The sequence below is a fragment of the Callospermophilus lateralis genome, chromosome 9, assembly GCF_048772815.1.
Source record: "Callospermophilus lateralis isolate mCalLat2 chromosome 9, mCalLat2.hap1, whole genome shotgun sequence".
Lineage (NCBI taxonomy): Eukaryota > Metazoa > Chordata > Mammalia > Rodentia > Sciuridae > Callospermophilus > Callospermophilus lateralis.
The window spans coordinates 64,841,815-64,864,066 of NC_135313.1; the positions used below are offsets into that span (position 1 = coordinate 64,841,815).

Here is a 22,252-nt window from a genome sequence, read left to right on the forward strand (position 1 = left end):
AATAGTAACATTAAAATCATCATCAATGTTGCTGTAATTGTTATTGTTACTATATGGACATTAAGGTTTTTACTTCTGGTGAAACTGTCATCTGAGGAATTGTGTATTCCCGGGAATTCTCTTGGTGATTTTAAAGGATCCTAAATTTTAAGTTTTCAAGAGCCTGTGTGGGTGCATAAGCCTGAGGCATCTGGTGATGTATATGCTGCAGTATTTAAGTCTGCATGTTCTTTGAGTGCAAGTCTTATGTTTAACATCAGACATGGAAAATCAAGTACAATTAAGCATCACTGTTTATTTAGTGTCATAAACCTTCCTCTGTGCATTTCTGCCTAAGAATTCTGACTACACTTCTAGAAAAAGTGTGCTTCAGTTCCCTTTGAAACAAGGTCATGAAGAATGCACCCAGCATGTCAAGTTTGCACATGGATGAGACAAACTGCACAGATGGTCTGAAAGTATCCCTGGTACACTTCTGAGGCCCTGCCACTCATAAAACCCACAGTTCACTGGGTCCAGGCACAAGAGGCATGGGAACCATCTGCTGATAATTCCTCTGTGGAAAACTGCCCAGAGATGTTTAAGTCTTCAACAAACCTCAAAACCATAAACCTTCCCAATCCAGTGGGATCTAAAAATCCCTTCCTGGGATTCCAAAAATGTGGTAAAACTCACATCTGTGAGGCAACAGCCAAAACACTTGATAGTCATTACCATTCTGAAAGCATTTGTGCCATCCAGGGGAAAGGCAGCTTTTTCTCCACCAAATCTTGGCATATTCTTTGAAATATCTTATTATGAAAGTGCAATTTATATCATCTAATATGTTTTACCTGGTGTGGAGAAGAAAATCTCTTTTCATATGTCAGCCTACTTCCTTCCAAGGAAAACCGGAAGCCTTTTCTTCTTATGCTATCTTCAGATTCTGATTTTCGGACTCCATCTTCCTTCTCTTCTTCTCCAGACTGTTCCTTCTGCTTCTTTTTCTTTCTTCTGTTTTTCAGCTCTTTTTCACTCTTGGAGCTCAACTTTGATACCACGGAAGAACTCTCGGAGAAAACTCCTATCCCACCTGCACCACTGAAGTCTCTGGATTCAGCAGATGCGGCTGCAGCTGCTGCCTAGAAGGGCACAAAGCAAATGGCCAGTGCGGATGAGCATTTAAATAATCGGCTGCTTCATTTGTCTTTAATACAGTGAAAATGGTCCTGAAAAACAGTTCTCCACTTGCTCTTTTGAAAAACAGCCCTGTGCATTAGATCAAACAAAGCACAAAACTGGCATACACGTGAAAGTTATGAGCATGAATAAGGACAGCCTTCCAGCTCTGGCTGCACACTAGGTGAACCAGTTAACCTACAAAATGAACAAGATACTCATATGGCATCCCATCTTTCTTTGATTTAAGCAATATTATAAGAAGGAAGAATTAAGTGTAAGTTTTCCTATTTAAGCCTGATAATCATTTGCCTTGCATCACACCTCGACTTGGCAAGGACTTTAGTGCTAGACTGAATTATTGAATTTAACTCAGCTGAGTATTTAATTTTAATGAACTTTTTACTTTCTGTTTATATTGAGAATTTCAGTAGGAAATGAACAACACAGGCATATTACAGATTAGGTATTAGGGAGTCCTGGATCTTGGTGTCTTCGTTTATCTATAAATTCTCATAGTACAGTTTCTGAAAAATATACAACTGAGGTGGTTGCTCCTGCCTCAGCATACCGTCCTTCTGTGGCTTTTATGACATATTGAAGGATAGTTGGAGACAAAAGGCAATTGCAGTCAATATTCAAGAAAAGACAAAACAAGGCAACTGGATGGGTTGATGCCATTAGTCAGGCAAATATACTTAGGAGAAATACTTGCCTCATTTTGAAGACTCATTTCAAAGTTAAAGGATGTATGATATAAAAATGTTAGTGTTTTAGTAACCCTTAAACCTGCATTTACACACTTCATGTGCAGGAGAACAAACATTGAATAATCTTTGCCTTCCAGACTCTATGAAATACTCTTCTTAGTTTGACTCTGATTTTCTGAACTTTCCCAATTGCAGTGACACTATCAAGAAGAAATGGCTGAAACTGAGTTCTTCCCTGGAAGGTTAAGAAAATAGTCTGATTGAGGGTATGTAGGTCCACCTACTTTATGAGCTTGAGTTAATGAGGGTTTTGATAATTTTCTCATGGTGAGGCAAAAAAGCGTTTAGTTATACTTCTTTATGGTTTTCTGCCTTCAGTATTGCCAGTAATCACCAAAAAATGGGGGCTAAGCTAATAGCCAAACGGGCTCCTTGCACCCCACATGACAGGTCTCTAATGTCAACCATCATGCCACTGACCCTAACACACACTTAGGTCAGAGAATTGAGAGGGAAACAGAAGGTCCCCATGCTTGCTAACTATACCTGAGCTTCTTCTTGCTGCTTTTTTAACTGTTCGAGCATCTGCTGAAATTCCGCCTCCTTCTGTTCTGCTTCTTCCAGTGTAGCCTGATTCTGTTCCTCGTAGGCCATGGCTACCACAGCCAGGATCAAATTTATCAGGTAGAATGAGCCCAGGAAAATGACCAGCACAAAAAATATCATATATGTTTTCCCAGCAGCACGCAGTGTCTGCAAAAAGGGAAGAGACATTTTAATAAATTTTATATAGGATGTTACAAATTCCCACTCTGAAGCAATAAAATATTACACAGCGATTCTCTCTTAATCTCTGTATTTCATGCTTCATGCTTCCCCAGAAGAATCATTATGTCTGTTCTCACCAGTTGATAAAGATTTTCCCAGAAGTCTTGAGTCATAAGACGGAATAGGGACAAGAAGGCCCAGCTGAAGGTGTCAAAGCTTGTGTAGCCATAGTTGGGGTTCCGGCCAGCCTTCACACAGATGTATCCTTCGGGACACTGGCTATAGTTAGGTTAGAGCAAGGAGAGGAGGTCAGCAGCTGCAAGCCCACTGAATGATTTTTCTGTTCCTAGGGATGCCAGTCTATTCGAAGCAGACTCTAGAGAAAGCCTGTTCCTCTAACCTTACCCAGCACTTGACCCTTCAGCATGCAAACTGATTTATCATAACAATCTGTTAAGTTTATTTTGTGGGTTCTGTTGTGATTCATAACTGTCAAGTTATATTTATCACATCTCCATATAAAAGCAATTATATCCTGATTAATATCTTCTGCAACTAGAAGTCAGGACCAGATAAAAAAAAGTCTACAGGGAAAGTTGACATTCACCAAAAATGTCTTGAGGCAGAAGTGAGTGTGGGGTATATAATTACGCCCATTTATCATATGAAAAAAAAAAAAAAGAAGAAGAAGAAGATTAGAGGAGGCACAAATCTATGAGGAAACTCCACACTGTGGTCTTTGTTTTTTTGCACTTTGTTAAAATATGCTAGACATTTAGTTACCAAGCCTCAGATATTGACATTATCTTCAGAGATTTTGCATTTTAAGCCATGGAGAGCACATTAGCATAAATAAAATGTCACACGTCTACAAGTATGTGCTTATGAATTCTATTAACTTAAGCTGCTTATGTATATGCACTGCTTTTCTCTCTATTTTCCATTGAGCTAACTTGGAAGATTAGATGTGACCTAGTATGGAAAAATAATTGCTGTATATGAGTGTGTGAAGGAGGTGAGAATCCACACTTATCTTGGCTATTCTGAGAGCCAGCGTGAAGTGGAATTTATGCAGTGCTTTGAATGAGGAGTGTGTGGGGCTGGATGGGTGGGAGGTGATAGGTTATTGAGGCTGAAGGAGCAGCAAGGGCTGAGAATCAATAGGAAGCACAACTTACCCTGCATCTGAGCTATTGCCACACAGCAGCGCATCATTTTGCCCTTCCAGAAAATAAAAGTGACCTATTTGAAGAGTAAAGAATAGAGAGAATCATTAAAAAGACTTTAGAACACTTTAGTATTACATTGTACGTAGGTAACAAAGCCTACAAATGTTTTCAATCACAACAAGGTAGATAAAATAATAAAAGATTTTCAAAAGTACTAAACAAACGTAATTATACAACATTTTTTATCAAATATGTGCTTAGAAAATTTATTTTAGAAAGAAACTTTTCCAAAGGAATAACTCTGATAGCATTCTCATGTCATTATCTATTGTAAATGGAAACTCAAACTGTTTGGGGCACTGAAAAAAAAAAAAAAACTGAGAAGTTAGGTTGATTTTTGTTACAAAATGAGAGAGAGGGAAACCCTGCTTCTAAGTGTTTACAAGCAAATAAATCTTTACTTTAGGATACTTTTTACCTGGACACAAAATAGCTTCAAACTTTTTTCGCCCATCCAGTTTTACTTAATTTCTTGTGAGAAATGGGCTTAGTATTTGTTCTTTCTCAAAATATTCTGTTCTGGGTTTTTGCTTGATTTCTGTCTTTCAAATGTATAAAGTTTTTATTTTTTGAAATACATGTCTATTGTATCTAATTTTTATTTTTTAAGAAATGACAAGGTTTTTATAAGAGATGAGCTCAGGAAACATACATATAAAAATGATTTATATATTCACAAATAAAAACATGAAAACATGTATATAAACAAACACATACATATATGAACTTCCCAAATTCGTTATGTTAATATTTAGGCCCTTTATTCAAGGATTATTCTAATAGATGATGTAGGTAGATCTGTGTCATATTTTGTAAAAAAAAAAAATAAAATAAAATAAATTCTCACATCAAAATAAATATTAAAAATAATTCTAGGTGTTTATAGATTTAAAGATAAGTTCACTAAATATGATAGCAAAAATATACATGACTTTTATTTGTATAATATTTAGGTGATTATTTTCATGTCTTAATCAACAGGTATTTTCTAAATACAAAACAGAAAAAAATGACAACAATTTTGTTTATTTGACTGCCTTTTAAAATTTAATATCACTTAGGCATCAAAAATAAGCTACAGGGGCTATGGTTGTGGTTCAGTGGTAGAGCACTTTCCTAGCATGTGTGAGGCACTGTGTTTGATTCTCAGCATCACATAATAAATAAATGAATAGGGCGGGGGGTTGTTGCTCAGTGGCTTAGTGCCCCTGTGTTCAATCCCTGGTACTCCAAAAAAAAAAAAAAAAAAAAATCCAAACCAAACCAAAACAACAACAACAAAAACAAGCCATGAGATGGAAAACAAGTTAAGAATACACTTCTCAAAATAAAATATAAAATTTTAATATACTGGATAAATTAAAAATCCCATATGAATTTCCCAAAAATACTTGATAAAAAATCAACAGATGATTCACATTATAGGAAATATTTAAATGCTTATTGATACTATTAAACATATTTTAATTCTCTAAATTAATAATTGAGGAACAACAACAACAAAAGAGTAGTATTTTCCATTTTTCCTTCTACCCAATGATTTTAAAATACAATAATAGTTAACACTATTGAGAATTCTGTAAGATGGATACTTCTGTTGAGGATATAGTATGGTATGATCTCTCAGAAAAGCAACTTGATGCTATATGTGTATAGTCTTAATCTGGTTATATCCTGTCACCCCTCCAAAATATTATTAATAGAAATTCATCTGAGGGAAACAACCAGAAATAAAGAAAAGATTTATGGGCAAAGCTTGTCATTATGCTATTATTATATATTAATAAATGGGAAATCTCATAATTAATTGATGGTTTTTAGGTTTATTCATTTATCCAATAATTTTTTTTCTCTCAAATCTTTATAAGAATATTAACTTTTTAAACAGCACTATAATGTGAGAAGGGATATAATTTCTTATGATCCTATAATACATGTATACCATGTAGGATAACTCAGAATAAATATCTCAGTGGAGTATGGATAATCAAGAGACCAGTGGAATTTGGCTAGCCTAATATTACATGGAGAGGAAGGGGCGAGGCCTACCAAAGGACAGAGGGGCTGTTCTCAATCATAAGAAATAATGAAGTATATGGCATCTTAAGATTATTCTGATGTCTGTGCTTAAAATAAAATCAAATTACACTGATAAACAACTATAATACAATGATTGACACCAAAGGAATGAAATGAAATATCAATAAGTGAATGACTGAACCAGGTTGCTTGACTTTCAAATTTGTGTACAAGTTCTGGCTTCTTCTTGGTGAGTGGTTTCTCTACTTCCAGATACATCATATGTTCTCAATGTATGTGTTGAGTCAATCAGATAGGTCCAAATTGTTTTCCCCAGTGATCTTAATAATATATATTAGCATAATACACTGAATGGTTCAAACTACTCATTTATTAAGATGTCTGAAACTCCTGACCTGTTTTATAGCATAGTATGGAACTGTTTACCACAGTGGTTTAGAAAAAGACAACACATTTTCAAATGCAATTTTCTTATAGAAAAAGGATTGGATTTCCATACTACATGAAGTAAATTGTCTTAAATTAGTCTAAGTCACATGGTTCCCATCAAATGTGAGATAATTCCCACCATATGTGGTTTTTAATATTTCAAGAACTAAACAACTTAATGTTAAGAGAGTATATCTTACTTTTATCCTCAATATATTCATCCCAGTTAAACATGCTCACTGTCCTATTGAAAGTGGTACCGTTCCCATCCAATGAGTTATTAAAGAAGGAAGTGATATTTATTTCAAAGGAAGAATTATCTGGGGGCCATTGCAAACATTTATTCCTCAGGTTGCCCATGAAGAGCTGCAGGCCTATCAGTGCAAACACGCTGAGGCAGAACACAGTCAGGATCATGACATCTGAGAGCTTCTTCACCGACTGGATCAGGGCTCCCACGATGGTCTTCAGGCCTACAAATAAAGCCAGAGGGAGCAATTTTAATGCACTATTCAATAGCTATTTTACCAATAAAAATATCATGAGCTTGTCCTGGAAAATAAAAATGTCATGCAGAATGCCAACAATATTAGTGTAATGCTTGTGACTGAATAACATTTCATGAAAAGCCTGCTAGCTGGTGAAAATGAATGAAAGCAGAACTTGTATGTTCATTAGAGAACTGTGAATGGAAACGAACCAAATGTGTGTTTCCAAACACTCCTTAGAGCAAAAGAAACGAATTTGTTACTCATGCTTAAACTCAACCTTATGTAAATATTTTGCTTTTTATTTGCAGATGTCTTACTCTCTAACCCATTATTGGTTTGAAAACGTCTATAGGAATAGAATAGTGAGAAATCTTGATGTCACTGAATTATGAGATTGTAAATTTGTGAATCTGGAATCTTGAATGTGGGTTTAAAAAAAAGGAAGACATCTGAAAACTGAGCCCCATGCAGCACTCATGCTATCCCTTGGTCTTTCATTTATCTGCAGTTAAAAATGTTGCCAGTTTGGGGCCTACATGGTCAAATTTGCATCAGTTTGAGTCCTCATAGTTTAGCTTCTATTGCGGAAAGCTTGATGTTACATAATGCAAACCAGGTAGCCTGATACTGCAAATGCCTCATGCAAAACTTGTTAAACTCAAAGGCTGATTTAGAATAGTTGAAAAGAAAGCAACTAGTAAAAAGCACAGAATCAAATCCATCCAAAACATGATGTACCAATTCTTGCTTTTTACAAAGTTATTTGCCATATGCACCAAGCAACAAGGCTCCTGCCGAAGGAAAGCAGTGATGGTAGCACCAGTGCAGCTAAAGTCAGCCTCAGTGTTTAACCTAGCTCTCACCTGGAATGACTGAAATAGTTTTCAATGCTCGGAGAACTCTGAATGTTCTCAACGCTGAGACATTGCCCAGGTCCACAAACTCTGTCACATATCTGCAATAGGGAGTTCACACACAAACACAATGACAGAACACAAGAAACAGTTGGAGATATAAGGAGCCTACCACCTTATACCAGTTTCTTCTTACCTGGGATTACAGAAATAGTTTTCAAAGCTCTCAAGACTCTGAAAGTTCGAAGAGCTGAAACATTGCCTAGGTTTACAAATTCTGTTACATACCTGTAGAATTAAATCAGAGTTATTCAGAATTTCGGGAAATCTAAGTCTACCTTGGTCTTCAATCAAGACCATTTCAACTTCGATGATTGTTGCCATCAAATTTCCCAATTAAAGAGAAATGGCATTGTCATTGATCATAATCTCTATTATTTGGGAGATGTAATATCATTATTTTACAGTGCTAAGTGAAACCAAAGCCACAAAATTTATTATGATGGTTCCTAATTTCTCCAAACTGAATAATTTGATTGGAAGAAAAATATTCTAAAATCACAAGGTAACTAAGGACAATTTCAATTTTCTAGGGGATGCCACTAAGAAGAAATAAAATGTAAACTCCCACCAGTGATTTACTCTTCCAGGAAAAAAAAAATATATGAAGATACTTACGCAAAAGTAATGACTGTGAAGTCCAACCAATTCCATGGATCCCGGAGAAATGTAAAATCTTCTAAACAAAAGCCCCTCGCGAGTATTTTAATAAGTGACTCAAAAGTATAAATTCCTGTAAAGGTATACCTGAGAGAAAATAGTCAAACTTACATTAAATATCTTTTAATCTTATGCAATTTACATGAATATACTTTAAAAAAAATTTAGGTGATGGGGATTGGATTTTGGGCTTCATGCATGCTAAGCATATTCTCTAAGATTTGAGCTACATCCCACACTCAATGTGTACATATCTTAAAGCTGACTTAACCAACAAATAAAACAGAGGCTTCCACATTGGTCTCCCTCTGATATGGAGCTTAGTTAGGGCTTAAGGCAAAAAGTAGCATTAAATTCTGAAAGACATTCTTATTGACTATAAATAAATGAATATCATTCTTTTTATATTAATTAATATTAAGAATCCAAAAAATATCATATTATATGATGATGTTACCTGAAATATACTGACTTTCAATCTGATATAAGCAAATATATATTATTCCCAAAATAAATGGAACATATGTGTTTCATAGAATATGCACCATTAAGGACCACAAAATATATATTACTAAAACATAAAACTGTAAAGCATGAGAAAAGAAATATATAAGCTAAACATAATTTTTATTAGTAGATACTAGTAATATTTGGTAATGTTTAACAGAATATAAGACTCATAAGGAAGATAAATGGCTACAAATATTAATAGTCAACCCAGTGCAGTAGTTTGAGTAACTGTAAAAGCCTCTGCAATCTTTGTCCTAGAGAGAATTGATGATTGAAATGAACTTGAGTTTGTGTCTGATTTAGAGTACTTGGTATGATTTGTTAAAGAAACTGAAAAGGTCAAAAGATATTAAAGCCACAACATGAAACAAAGACTTGTCAACATTGAAAGATATTTTAAAAATTTCTACTTACTCCACATTCTTTGTCCAGTCGGGAGGGTTACTCATGGTCATAAATACACAGTTGGTAAGAATTGTGCACATAATGAGCACATTGAAAAAAGTAGAAAATTGTCAAGGAAGATAAAGACTGATAGAAACATCTCAGTTTCATGCATTATTATGTCCTCACCACATGAAGGATAAAGTTTCCATGCTTATTTTTTTATACTCATTATTTTATCTTTTTTTTTTTTATATTTCTGTAATTCAACAATCCATTTGTAGAGCACTTTAACCCAAACCATCAACTTACTTGGGACTATGTATATGCATTTAGATATTAAAAAGATTAAATTTTAAGAAATGAGTTCATTGGTGACTAATTCATCAATATAAGTTTTCATAGAAACAGACTCAAATAAATAATAGAACTGCAAGTTTAGCATGTAAGTAAGCCTTGGAAAAAATTCAACAAAATTATTCAAGTAATGAATTAAATGTGTTATAACTTCATTATAAGGGTCATACTGAAAAAAAATGTGTTATAATAAGGTCCTTGCTGAAAGCTAATATACTGAAATTTCTCATAATATTCCAAATTGTGTGTGAAAGTGGTTGGTATTAGTGTGCATTACTTGAGTTTGTAACTAAGACAAAATTACTTATGAAGTTCCCTGAGTCTTAACTGACATATGATATTGTTGAAAGTAAGAAAAAAATTAACCATTTCACAAGATTGCTACAAGAATCAAATTAGTAAAAATATTTCAAATTTCCTACAACTTCATGCACATGATACATAGTAGATGCTCAACAATTTGCTTTCCATGTTTCCTGGATTATAGAGAATACTGCTTATAATAAATGATTTGTTTCATTTTATCCCACTTTGTTTATGTTGGTATAGCCAATGCTCTTCATTTTTCTTTATATTGATAAAACAGAAAAAAAAGTAAGAAAATATTCAGTAGTTCGATAAGTAAAATGAATTTTATATAAAGCACAATAAAGATTCATTTTCAAGTATATAATACAGCAAACTATATGAATTTTGACACAATTATAAAAATCTCAGGGAAGGACTAAATACTATTCACATCCCTCCTCACTCTGTTTTGTTTTTTTTTTTTGGGGGGGGGGGCTGAGGATCAAGATCAAACCCAGGGTTTTGTACATGCAAGGCAAGCACTCCACCAACTGAGCTATACCCCCAGCCCATCACCCTATTCTTATTGTAAATCATCATGTTGCTTAAACATCACAAAATATCAACAACATCCACTTGCGACACAATAGAACAGTTAGTAGGCAGTGCTGTATTAATATAGAAAGAAAGTTTCTTAGCAACTTTCCTCAAACTAATAATTGATTTTTGCTTTTAGTAACAATGTTATAAGGCCTTGCTTAATTCTCAGCTTGTTCAAAGGCATCCACATGAAAATGGTTATAACTGATTGATGTGGATCAGCCACGTGAGGGCACTACAATCTAGAGAACATAGAAAACACCATTTCAAAGAAGAAACACAGTTTTCCTTTATTGCTAAAAATGAACAAAAGATAAGATAAAATTAAAGACGCTTTACTATTAGCAAGTAAAACCAGAGGTTTCTCTGTGCCTACTGGCTTGCCTGGCCCTGCCAGGAAACATATAATCCTCCTTGGCAGATGGTCACCATTCTAAATGCATAGTCACAAACTTTGGGGGGTCCTCAGCAGCCATGTATTCCACTACTGGGCCCTACCTCTTATTGCCTACAGAGATAATTTTGAGCATTCTACACTTTTCTTCAATCAGCAACCCTCTTCTTGCTTTCCTCTGCATTGCAAGCTCATGGTCTCATTTCTTACTTTACAGAGAGAAAAGATGGCATAGGACTCCATTTCCCATCCCCAAATTGATAAACCTCTGTACACTGGGTATCCTCTCCTCCTTCTGGGTACAGTGGGGAAGTTTTCTATCCCCCCATCCATACCCTGAACACTTTCCACCTTTCTAGACTATGTCAGCAACCTCTTACTTCTTCCTTCTGTTACCTTTAGTGGCTGCAACTTTATTGGCCTCTTCCTATCAACACAAATTTGCTTATGTCCCTCCTGTCCTGGAGGAGAGGGAGATCATGCCTATAATCCATAACCCTCTGCAACTGCATACATGCCAACCACTCCTCCTTTTCACAGCCACACTTCTTAAAAGAGCTGTTGATCTTTCTTTTCCATATATATCTATCACATACTCAGCCTGCCAGCTTTTTTTTTTCTAAAGATGAAAACCATCTCCATGTTTTGTCACTAAAAAACAAAGGATAATTTTGAGTTTTTATTGGACATGGTTTCAAGTGAAACTCCATAAGGATCATCCCTCCCATTTTCATTAAGTTTTCTTCCCTTTGCTTTCAAGTTCCTAAGTTTCTTCATGCTTCAGGAGAAACATGAAAGTTGCATTTCCCTTTCTGAAAAAAAAAATACAGAATATCTAAGCCATCTTTCCTATCCTGCCATCCCCATCCTAGTACAGATCCTCAGCAAACATAGCTTAAGGTACCATCCACATGCCTACCAATATGAAAGACTTCTTTCCAGGTGACACTTCATTTGTTTCAGTTGTCTTCATGACAATTGCACTTATATACCTCATTGATACTTTAAAATCATTTAAAAGATTTTTCAGGTCTAAAATGGAACTAAAAATCTTTTCATCTTATCCCTTTGCTCTGACTAAATACCTCTAAATACCTTGGGTATCTCTGGATGGTACAAAATGTCTCATGATATAGCCAGGCACCTAGGAGCAATCTTGGATTTCTCTCTTTCCTTAAGACTATACATCCAACACAATATTTTCAATTCTGCCTGCTGTCTCCATAGTTAGTTCACTATTGTCCATGCCCACATCACTGCATGTTCCAAGTGTTCATCAAAACTAAAATCAAGTCTAATAGTCCATCTACATTATAGTAGTTTCCTCTACAATGAATCTATATTTGGCTCCTTTTAATCTATTCTGCACATTATCCCCAAATGACCTTTGGAAATGTAATCTGGATCAATTTGGCTCTACACTATTCTTAGAATGAGGATCAAGTGTTCTAATATACAGTTAAGATTCTAAGAGTTCTGTTCCCTGTAGACTTCATTTTCAACTTCTTTTCTCTTAATTGTATTTTCTGAATCCCAATTATTTTATAATTTGTGTATAAATGTTATAAGGGTTTTGTTTTGTTTTGTTTTGGCCCTTTGCATACCAAGGACTTGCTATTTACATTCCCTGGAAATGGTCTCTGCTTCACTCTGGCCAATCCATGTTTTTGCTTTAGCACTGAGATAAAAAGACACTTTCAGTAGAAAGCTGTTCACAATAATGCCTTTTCTGTTTATATCTACTAGTTACATATCCCTGTAGTACCTTAAAATATACCCCTCATGACAAATCACACATATTTTGTACATAAAGGTATCTGAATTTTATAAAAAGGTAGGACATAGAAATAAACATAAGGTGGACATTCTCATGAGATTTATATTACATATGGACTCAACTATAGCTTTGTTTCTTATAAATACTATTCATAATAGTAGAATTTAATTGTATTTAATAAGTTAAAGTATATTTCAATACTGATTACTAGTTGAATAATGATTATTTTTAGGAAGTCATAAATAATAAGGTATTATGCTCAAAACCAGTTATTTTTCATATTGCATCATATAAATGCAAGAGGAAAATAAACACTTTAGTTTAAAAATTCTGACCCACACTCAAAAATGAACTTGAGTGTCATGAGCCATCCATGGGCTGTGTGTATGAGCTATGCGCATTTGAGCATGATATGAGGGGACTGGTCTGGCATTGCATGCTGACTGTGAGGTGTGACTTAAGTATGCCTTTCCTCTTGCTCTGCCTGTGATCCCACACAACACCTGAGATGGGTGTGACTTGCCAAGATGTCCATCTATCTGCTGACTACAAGACATTACAAGACTCCACCTTTTGAAATACTATCCTTTGCCTTATTTGGGTGGAATATTCTATCAAATGTCTTTTCCCTAATAAATAGAGGGATTGTGGGTGCGCTTGCTCTCTTGCTCATTTTCCAGCGCTGTCCAGTGTGGAGTTGACCCTTAAGGTCGTAGAGCTGTCCTGCTCTTATTCTTAGAAACTCATGTTCGTGTTTTATGTAGTCTCTCTCTGTTTTCTTAGTTATTGCTGCAGCCAACTCCTTTAAACCCAGCTTATCTCATCAGCCCAGCAAGCTGATGGGACTTGAGTATCTTCCTTCCTCTTAAAATAAGAGAGGAGAGAGCTAGAGTCAAGTATGTACACTTTGGGTATCATAAGTATATCTAAATAGAAAGTTTCTAAATTCATTAACTTTATTAATAATTGTTAATTTATTATTACTTATTTAATGAGTCATATACTTTCTCCTGAATTTTGATGAGTGACTGAAAAAGTATAGTTTTAGTTAAACACACAGATATTCAAATGCAAAGATATAGGTATGAATTTGGTAGTGGTGATATCATATATTAATATAAAAATATACCTGAAAGGCAGATTTTAAAGGGCTAAAATGGGTAGAAAAATGCATAATCCTATATTATTTTCCAAATCTAAAACCAAGCCATAAGCTGGAGTGCATTTTTCAAAAGAGCAATATATCCTGGAATAATTCTTTCTTAAGAGCTTGGCTTCATGAAATAAAGCAGGCAGATTAACCTTATAAAAAAAATTAGAAAAGAAGTGTTTATTTTCTACTAATTTAGGTATTAGTAAAAGCATTTTACCCTACTGATGAACACTAACCTTCCAGTTGAAAATGTAAAATTTTTTCTGTGTGCATATAATGAAGAAGACCTTTGTGTTTATGTTGAAAGTGGTTGTGAGCTTTGATGTGGACCTCTGTCAGGCCTGCCCTCTGTCTGTGAGGCAGCATGAACTCTGTTGGTCACAGACAGCCCTTAGCAGCCAGGAAGGCTTCAGCAAGCTGCTTAGTTTTTGGAAGCTCAGTTTTCATATGTAAATGTGAATAACAGTACTAATACTTTTTTTATGCGATGTGGTCATTGTCTGCTAAGATAATAATCAACTATTTTTATTACCATCAATCTTTTGTTTATTGCACATAAAATGTAGAATATTTCTGTTATTCTTAAGGAAGGGCAGAGTGCTGCTCTGTACAAGAACTTTTCGTTGTTGTTGTTTGTTTTTTGTTTTTAGTGGTGCTGAAGATCCAACCCAGGGCCTTGTGCATGAGAGACAAGCACTCTACCAACTGAGCTCTGTCCTCCCTCATCTATACAAGAACTTTGTAATGATAGCTATTATCCAAAGAAGTTGCAGAGAAATCTTTAACTTATATATAAAAAAGAGGTAGAGAGTAGATTTATGTGAGAGTTTTCTGAACTAAAAATGGAGAATTAAGAGAATTTAGGATAGGTGTTTTTCTAGATATCTGTACCTATTTATAAACCAGGAAAAATATTGAATAAATCCCATATATATACAGTTAACTCTTGAGTTTTTCATTTTAATATTAGTTTGCTAGTAGAAAACTAGAAGAACCTTTGAACACTGAAAGCAAAAATAAGGAAAAGTCATTAAGTTGTAACATTTTCTTTCCTATAGACCTGTATAATTATTTGTTTGGAAATTTATCAGTTGCAATATTTTTTTATAAGTATCATCTAAGTCTAGTAAGTTGGAGCCACTGAAAAGGACCTTTGAAGTGCACAGAGATAGATTTTTCAATGTCCCTTGTATATTATGTCTAACAGATTAAAAATGAGTTTTCGTCTGATGAATAAAGAATGCAAAGAGCACTTGGATGAGAGTCAGAGGATTAGATCTGAAGTTTTATCCCTGCTATTGATGGACAATGTAGACTTAGGGAGGAACTAAACATCTCTGGGCCTCATCTCTCATCTGTAAAATAGACGGTTGGGGATGCTCGCAGAGTGTTTTGGTCATATAAAGCTCCCACTTTGGGTGCTATAAGAGATTTTCATTTGCAAGGATAAGGTGAAGCTGAGCATTAATTTGTATAGAATTCTGTGTGGAATTCCTTAAGCAATATGAAAGATTTCTTGCTAATCTTTATAGAAGTTACTTCTAGAATTATCACTACTACCAACAGCAGTGGTCATAGTTACCCTTTGTCAAGTACCCACTAAGTGCTAAGTGCTAGTCATGGATCCTAGGTTGAGATATTTGTCATGTATTTTATTATTATTGAATTATAAACTATGATCATCATTTATAGATGGAAAACTGCGTTTATAAAGAGTAAAGCTTGCCAGGCGTGGTGGCACATAACTATAATCTCAGCAGCTTGGGAGGCTGAGGCAGGAGGAGGGCAAATTCAAAGCTAGTCTCAGCAACTTAATGAGGCCCTATCTCAAAATAAAATAAAAAGAGCTGAAAATGTTGCTCAGTGATTAAGTGCCCTGGGTTCTATCACTGGTATACAAAAAACAAAACAAACAAACAAACAAACAAACCAAAAAAAAAAAAAAAACAAAGAATAATGCTCAACATCACAGAACTGATAAGTAAATCTCAGAAGGATTTGAATGTAGGTTTTCAATGATTTTCATTTTTCTAACATTTGATTTTCATTTTTTCTAACATTTGGTGAATGATAGGTAATTTCATATTTATCATGTGATTTGAAGTATCTCAGATCTTTTGCAACCTCGTCCAGTGCAGTGACTTTAAAGAAATATCCATAAACTGACATCTTCCAAAGTTTTAACTCCAGCCTAACAATTTCCTGAGCTCCAGATATGCATACACATCTAACTCTTCAACTCTTCCACTAAATGTCTAGCAAGTACCTCAAACATAAGATGTTCAAAACCAAGTTCTTAATTTTACCCACTAAATTACTCCAACTCCAAAGCTGTCCCAAGCTCACTAAACAGTAAATCCATTTTTCCTTCTTGACCAGACTAAACACTTACTGTAACCCTTAAATAGTTTTACTCCATTATTCTCCACATTCAATTGCTTAGCAAATCCTGTCAGCCTGTCTTGCAAAATAAATCTAAAATTTCTGACATTTTGCCACTGTATTGTCTCCACCAAAGTTCACCACAGATTCCTGTAACCATTTATAAGCATTTTTAATATACAGCAAAAAATGCTGTACTTGAAGTCAGAAAACCAAAGTTTGAATCTAGGGTTTGCATTGTGAGGCATAGAAAACAATGTAATTGTGAAAATCAGTAAAAAACTACAATGTTTTATATATATATATCTGAGTTCACTAGGATCTCTGATCAGCTAACTGATGGATTTGTCTGTCTTAGACTGTTAGTCCACCTGCCTTTTCTTTTCTTTTGTCTATACTCCAAGGTGAGACATCTGAAATATAATAGTTTCATTCAGGCAATTAGAGATTTGAGAAAGTCTCAATGTCTACCTTGGAAGAAACTTGTGGCTATATACCACACAGTCTCTAGGAGAATAAACATCACAGCCTAACCCAACTAATAGATTTACCTGGTTGATTTCACACTTCGACTTGCATCTCTACAGACCTCTTACCAACTTTACCATGAGGAGATTGAGTTCTTTCTTATGGAAAACCCTCAAATCAAAATTTTACCTGGCATTTTAGAGAGCTCCTAGCAGAAACTCTGTCCTCAGTGCCCAGATTGTTTCATCAGAACTTCGAAAGCTGGCTGTGGCTTCTACCATGAGAGTCTCTGTTCCAGAGGGTCTTAAGCTAGAATTCATAATATCATAGGAATATTTTCTTTTGAGTTTTTATGGGATTTTCAAAGAAATACATGATATCTCTACAAACATCTTTCAAAAAAAATCTCTATTTTTCATTTTTATTGGGCTTTCTTAATTCCATTTCATCATTAGTAGAAGACAAAATGAATTTTTCTGATCCACTCAGATCTTCTGTTTTTTAAAAATATTCTCTAACCTCTGATTTATTAGTCATTTATTTATTGAATACATATTCTCCCAGTGCCTACCATATGAACAGGGCTGTGGGCTGAATCTGAGTTTTCCATGTGGTTTCACATATTGATTATAAGTACATAATAATAATTAAAATATAAGTATTCAAAGTATAATGAGTAATTTATGGATAGATTTCTTTATTGCACTTGAGATATAATAAGAGATCATCATTTATAATTCAGGAGACCCAAATATAAATCCCAACTTTATCTTTCATTTCTAATGGTAACTCAAACACATTGTTTTCTAACTGGATTCTCTTATTTATAAAACAGAGATAAAGAAACATTATTGCTTAAGGTAACACACCATAAATTTTCAATCTAAAATACCAAATGAAAATGTGTTGATGCTTCTACAAAATTTGGAGAGAGGACTGCATTAGAGCAAAAAGCAGGTTTTCTTTATGTCCTGCTTTTAAATCTATTGTTTGCCTCGTGCTCAGGCAAGACTGGGGGTATGTTTTATATCCTCTCCATCCAGTACTGTAAAAGTATTCTGTATGTGACTTATCCCATGTTGTAAATTTCCTACCTATCTGACTCAAAATATTTTCTGTGCCTAATAATGGTAGTGGGCTTTTATGCTGCAAGCCTTATAACTAGCCTCTGAGTTGACCAGGTCATGGGATTCCCAAGCCATGACTCTTTCTAAAGAAGAAAGAATACAAACAATTGCCCTATCTGAGGAAAAGAGCTTCCCCTGCCTCTGTGTGCTTCCTGTCAATGGCACTGCCTGGCATAGCCCCAGTCTTCTAAGCTTTTGCTCCATAGGCTTTTCCAGGGCTGCTTTCAGCCAGACAATTGCCCTTGGCCTAGAATAAAAAGACTTTTATTCCTAACTACTACATTTGACTTCAAAGAGTAAATGCATTTTTGTCTGTCATCAGGGTGTTATCAATTCCATTTCTAGGAAGTAAATACTTCAATAAGAAAAATGAAGAATACAACATATACATATATGTATGTGTGTGTGTGTGTAAATATATATATAAATACAACATATATATATATGTTGTATATATATATATATTTACACACACACACATATGTACATATATAAAGAATGGAAAATACAACTAATATGTGCATATTAGTTGTAGTATATATATATGAGATAGAGAGGAAACTAATAGGAATACTTATGGGAAAATAACTTGGAAAAATATTGGTAAGGCGAGTGTGCATATAGAGAAAATTGTAAACCCTTATTAACTTAAAGTTTTCAAATTCCAAAATAAAAAGCAGAAAGCAGTAGAATTCAGATCAAAAGACACAAAATTGTATAGTTCAGATTATGTATCTAGATTTTTCAAATGTATAAGCAGTGAAGAAAATTAGTACATGAAAGTTATTATATAACACTGTAATATGTGAAGACAAAAAAGGAGAACCTGGTAATATGTTTTTTTTTTTTTTTTTAAAAAAAACCTGAAGTCTTGATGTAGCAAGCAATTCAGAAGGGAATGAAGGAGAAATGAAGGGAGTAGTGAGTGGGAGGAGAAATACCCAGGTTGAGGAACAGGGCTTTACTTACCTCTGAATCCATTTTGCAACATGCTAGATGTCAAGTAAGAGGAAAGAAAAAGAAAGAGTATCTAGCATCTTGCCAACCACATACAGTTAGAAAATTCATAGCTCAATAATTTGGAAAAGAAAAAATACCATATTAAGCAACCATTATTAAAAGGATATGAATGTACCAAAATCTTAATTGCTAGTTTTCTAATGGGGTTGAAGGGAGTTAAAATGTACAGGGCTGGGGTGGCACTGAATCGAGAGATTGCTTTCCCTTTATTCAATACTATAAATGTCTGCAAAAGAAGACACACACATACACACAGAAAAAAATTAGAATATACATTAAGGATATTTTAAGGGAAAGGTGAGACTATATTGAAAACATTGCCCAATAAAATAATTTACTAGTACACTAATTGCCAACATGTGGCAAGATGATAGAGTTTTTCTTTTCTGAGCACTATAAACTCTCCTAATTTAATAAGTGGCATGGTAATTTAAAGAATGTGCAGTAAATTTGTTGTCAGTGTCATAGGAATTCTTGGCATCTTTATTAAGTTTTAACATCAGTATTTTACAACTGCATGTAAAATTCACAGGAAACAGAAAAAAGATTTTAATTACTTTGGTTTAGATAATTTTCTTATGAGGACTTCAAGGTTTTTCCAGGCCATGTTCTTGGCTAAAACTTTCTGGCACTTATATATCATCTGTGATTATTTCTTCTGTGGAGAAGCATAGAAAGGAGAATGTCTATGGCTTGAAATCATAATTAAATCTGCGGAAGACCAAAGTGCCTTGTGTAGAGCTGGAGATCATAAAAGGGAATTTAGATACTGTTCTTGGAAATATAAAAAAATGTATTTCAAATATACTCCTACTTGCCACTTTTCACATCAACCTGATATCACATTGCCAGAGAACCAGGGTTGATTTGCACTCAATTTTACATATAATTAGCATTCATGAGGGTGAATTGGCATTTGCTCTTCCTCAATTCCCCCAATGCCTCTTCAGTTCTCTGCCTGTCCCCAGAATGCAGGTTCACATGAATGCTTCCCACAGATTTCTGGGATACTTGGTCCATTACTGAATCAGGCCCACCCAGCAACTTACAAATACTTTAGACAGACAGGAGGAGGTCAAACAATCTTTGCCATAAACCATGGGACCAGCCCAGAAACAGGCAATAGGGCAATAAAGACAACTGGACTAGAAACTCACTTTCTTATTGATATAGTAGGGGTCCAAGTCCTCCAGAGGCACTGACACCATCTCTGGAGGAATGTCTCCATAAATAAATGGAAGGGATTTTCCTGCTTCCAAGTCACTATTTGGCTTTGGGCCATTTTCATCATCCTCATCCTTGCGCTCCTGTTTGGGTCTCTTAGCTTTCTCTTCTGCAATTCGTTGTTCAATGGCAGCAAGGGATTCCCTGGTAAAGAAGCGGAAGCTGTCAGGTCCTGGCGGTACCAGCACTGACTGTGCCATCTTTTCATCCTGCTCCTTTAATCACTGTTTAGCTCCTTGCATGAGAAAGTGCTATAGAAACAGGGAGGGAAAAAAGCAATGACCATTAGGATAAAAGGTTATTGAGGCAGTTATATGACACTGAGCACTGATATCAAGTATGCAAACCAAAAGCCATAGTACTTTACAAAGGGAGCTGTGTTTAGCATTCAGGGAACCTCATGCATGCGTTCATTTGCTTACACAGAGATCTGTCATGCACATTCAGTAGGTGTCTATGAAGTCATCTAATCTTCCATTCCCGAAATGTTTTAAGTGATTATACTACTTGGGGGGAAAACCCCAATTCAGAGCTTGGAAATGGAGGATACTGGTTTGTGCTTGCTTTTTCACTTGTGTGAATATTTTGGCAGCCATCTTTTTCAACATTTTTTTTTTTAAATATGTCAGGAACAAAATAAGAGAGGAAACATCACAGAATTGTAGAAATGGAGCTGTGTAGGGATCCTGAATGTCCCTCTTAATTTTTTCCACTTTTATTTTGGCCCACTTTTTTACCTTTAAGAGTTTATTCAAAATCATTACATCAGGTTAAAAAAAAATCTAAAAATCCTGAAATGCCAGACTGTGGAAACACAGATACTGCCTGAGAGCAAGGGAATGGGGATGCCCGATTGTGTTTGGAACTGCTAGCAAGCTGCTCAGGAAGGGACCCAGTTCCTGCCAAACCTGGCAGGAAGTCACACACCTCAGAGGTCTGTAGCTTGGCCCCCTGGCTTAGCAACCTGCTGCTAGTTAGTGTGATTCTTTTTTTAAATTAACAAATATGCAGTACCTTAGGAAATACGGTAAAGGTAACCCATTTTTTTTTTTTTCAAATAGATCCCATTTTACAAATATCTAGCATAGTGGTCTGACTATCCATTTCAGAATTTCGAATTGAAAAAAATAACAAGTTGAAATTATCTTTTAAGCAAACTCCTATTATATGATCTTTGTGATAACATAAATGGAGTTTTACTGGGATTCAAACCATCTTTTACTAGACTAAAATAGACTACTCAGCAGAACACAGCAATCATTCCAAATGAAATTTCTTTAACCAAAGACAAGAGTTTCTATGCTATTTAAACAATACAACCCAAACCTTGGCTTGTGAATGCCAACTGTACAAAAAAAAAAAAAAAAATCAATTAAACTATTTGTCTCCTTTTTAAAAATATAAAACCACTTTAACCATAATACTATAGAAATGAAAGTCTCTACTGAAACACATGAGATGCATTTTCTAAGAGTAAAATATATTAATTCAATTCATTTCTCCAGTATATGCCAGAGAAAAGAGGGACTTCTGATCATAAGCTACTATATAGTTTTCATATATTTTTTTTGAAGTTGACCAGAACCTTTCAGCCACCAACTATCAGACTGCCCTCCCAGTATCACAGTACCTCCAAAACATCCCTCATTTTCCTCACTTATCACCGGAGACCCTCATGCCTACCAATAGGTATAGGCAATAAGCTGGTCCTTGCACACTCAAGTGGGGGAACTCTCATGCCTGGATGCTCTAATAGAAAAGACATGCCAAAACATGCTGGCAAAAGCTTCAAAATGAAAGTGGTCTCCCTGCAGATTTCCCCAAGGATTCTCCTGTAAAGGTAGAGAAGCATTGTAGAGAATAAACAAAATAAGAATTTAAAACATTACCCCTGATGAATCTTTTACACTCAGAGTTTGGGACTGATAAGCTGGAACCAAGAAGACTGCAGCTAAAATTCCATCATGCTTAAAAAAAAAAAAAAGAAAGAAAAAAAAAAAGATTTTTTTTTTTTTTTTTCAAATTCTCCTTCAAAGACCACACCTAACTTCCTGTGAAAGGATTCTGGTAACTGAAGTAAAAACAGGCATTTCCTGTTCAGGGACTACAAAGTGACATTAGTATAACTACCACTAGAGGGCTGGGAACTATGAAGGGGGAAAACCTCCA

General features: G+C 35.0%; 1 protein-coding gene across 5 annotated transcripts in view; it reads right to left on the reverse strand.

The window, feature by feature from the left end:
• The window catches only part of LOC143407307 (sodium channel protein type 2 subunit alpha), a 93,660-nt gene extending 73,377 nt beyond the window's left edge, over nucleotides 1-20,283 (reverse strand). For 3 of the 5 annotated variants that reach the window (XM_076866463.2, XM_076866460.2, XM_076866462.2), the window contains exons 1-10: nucleotides 20,017-20,283; nucleotides 18,967-19,085; nucleotides 9,324-9,413; nucleotides 8,358-8,486; nucleotides 7,689-7,780; nucleotides 6,535-6,807; nucleotides 3,815-3,878; nucleotides 2,774-2,915; nucleotides 2,415-2,621; nucleotides 834-1,121 (exon numbers count right to left, since the gene is read on the reverse strand). In XM_076866463.2, the coding sequence (XP_076722578.2) occupies nucleotides 834-1,121; nucleotides 2,415-2,621; nucleotides 2,774-2,915; nucleotides 3,815-3,878; nucleotides 6,535-6,807; nucleotides 7,689-7,780; nucleotides 8,358-8,486; nucleotides 9,324-9,413; nucleotides 18,967-19,085; nucleotides 20,017-20,283 (1,671 nt within the window). Of the gene's footprint in view, nucleotides 1-833; nucleotides 1,122-2,414; nucleotides 2,622-2,773; nucleotides 2,916-3,814; nucleotides 3,879-6,534; nucleotides 6,808-7,688; nucleotides 7,781-7,875; nucleotides 7,968-8,357; nucleotides 8,487-9,323; nucleotides 9,414-18,966; nucleotides 19,086-20,016 lie in introns of all 5 variants that reach the window. The other 2 variants (XM_076866464.2, XM_076866461.2) reach the window with 1 other exon arrangement.
• Between the last annotated feature and the right edge of the window lie 1,969 nt (nucleotides 20,284-22,252).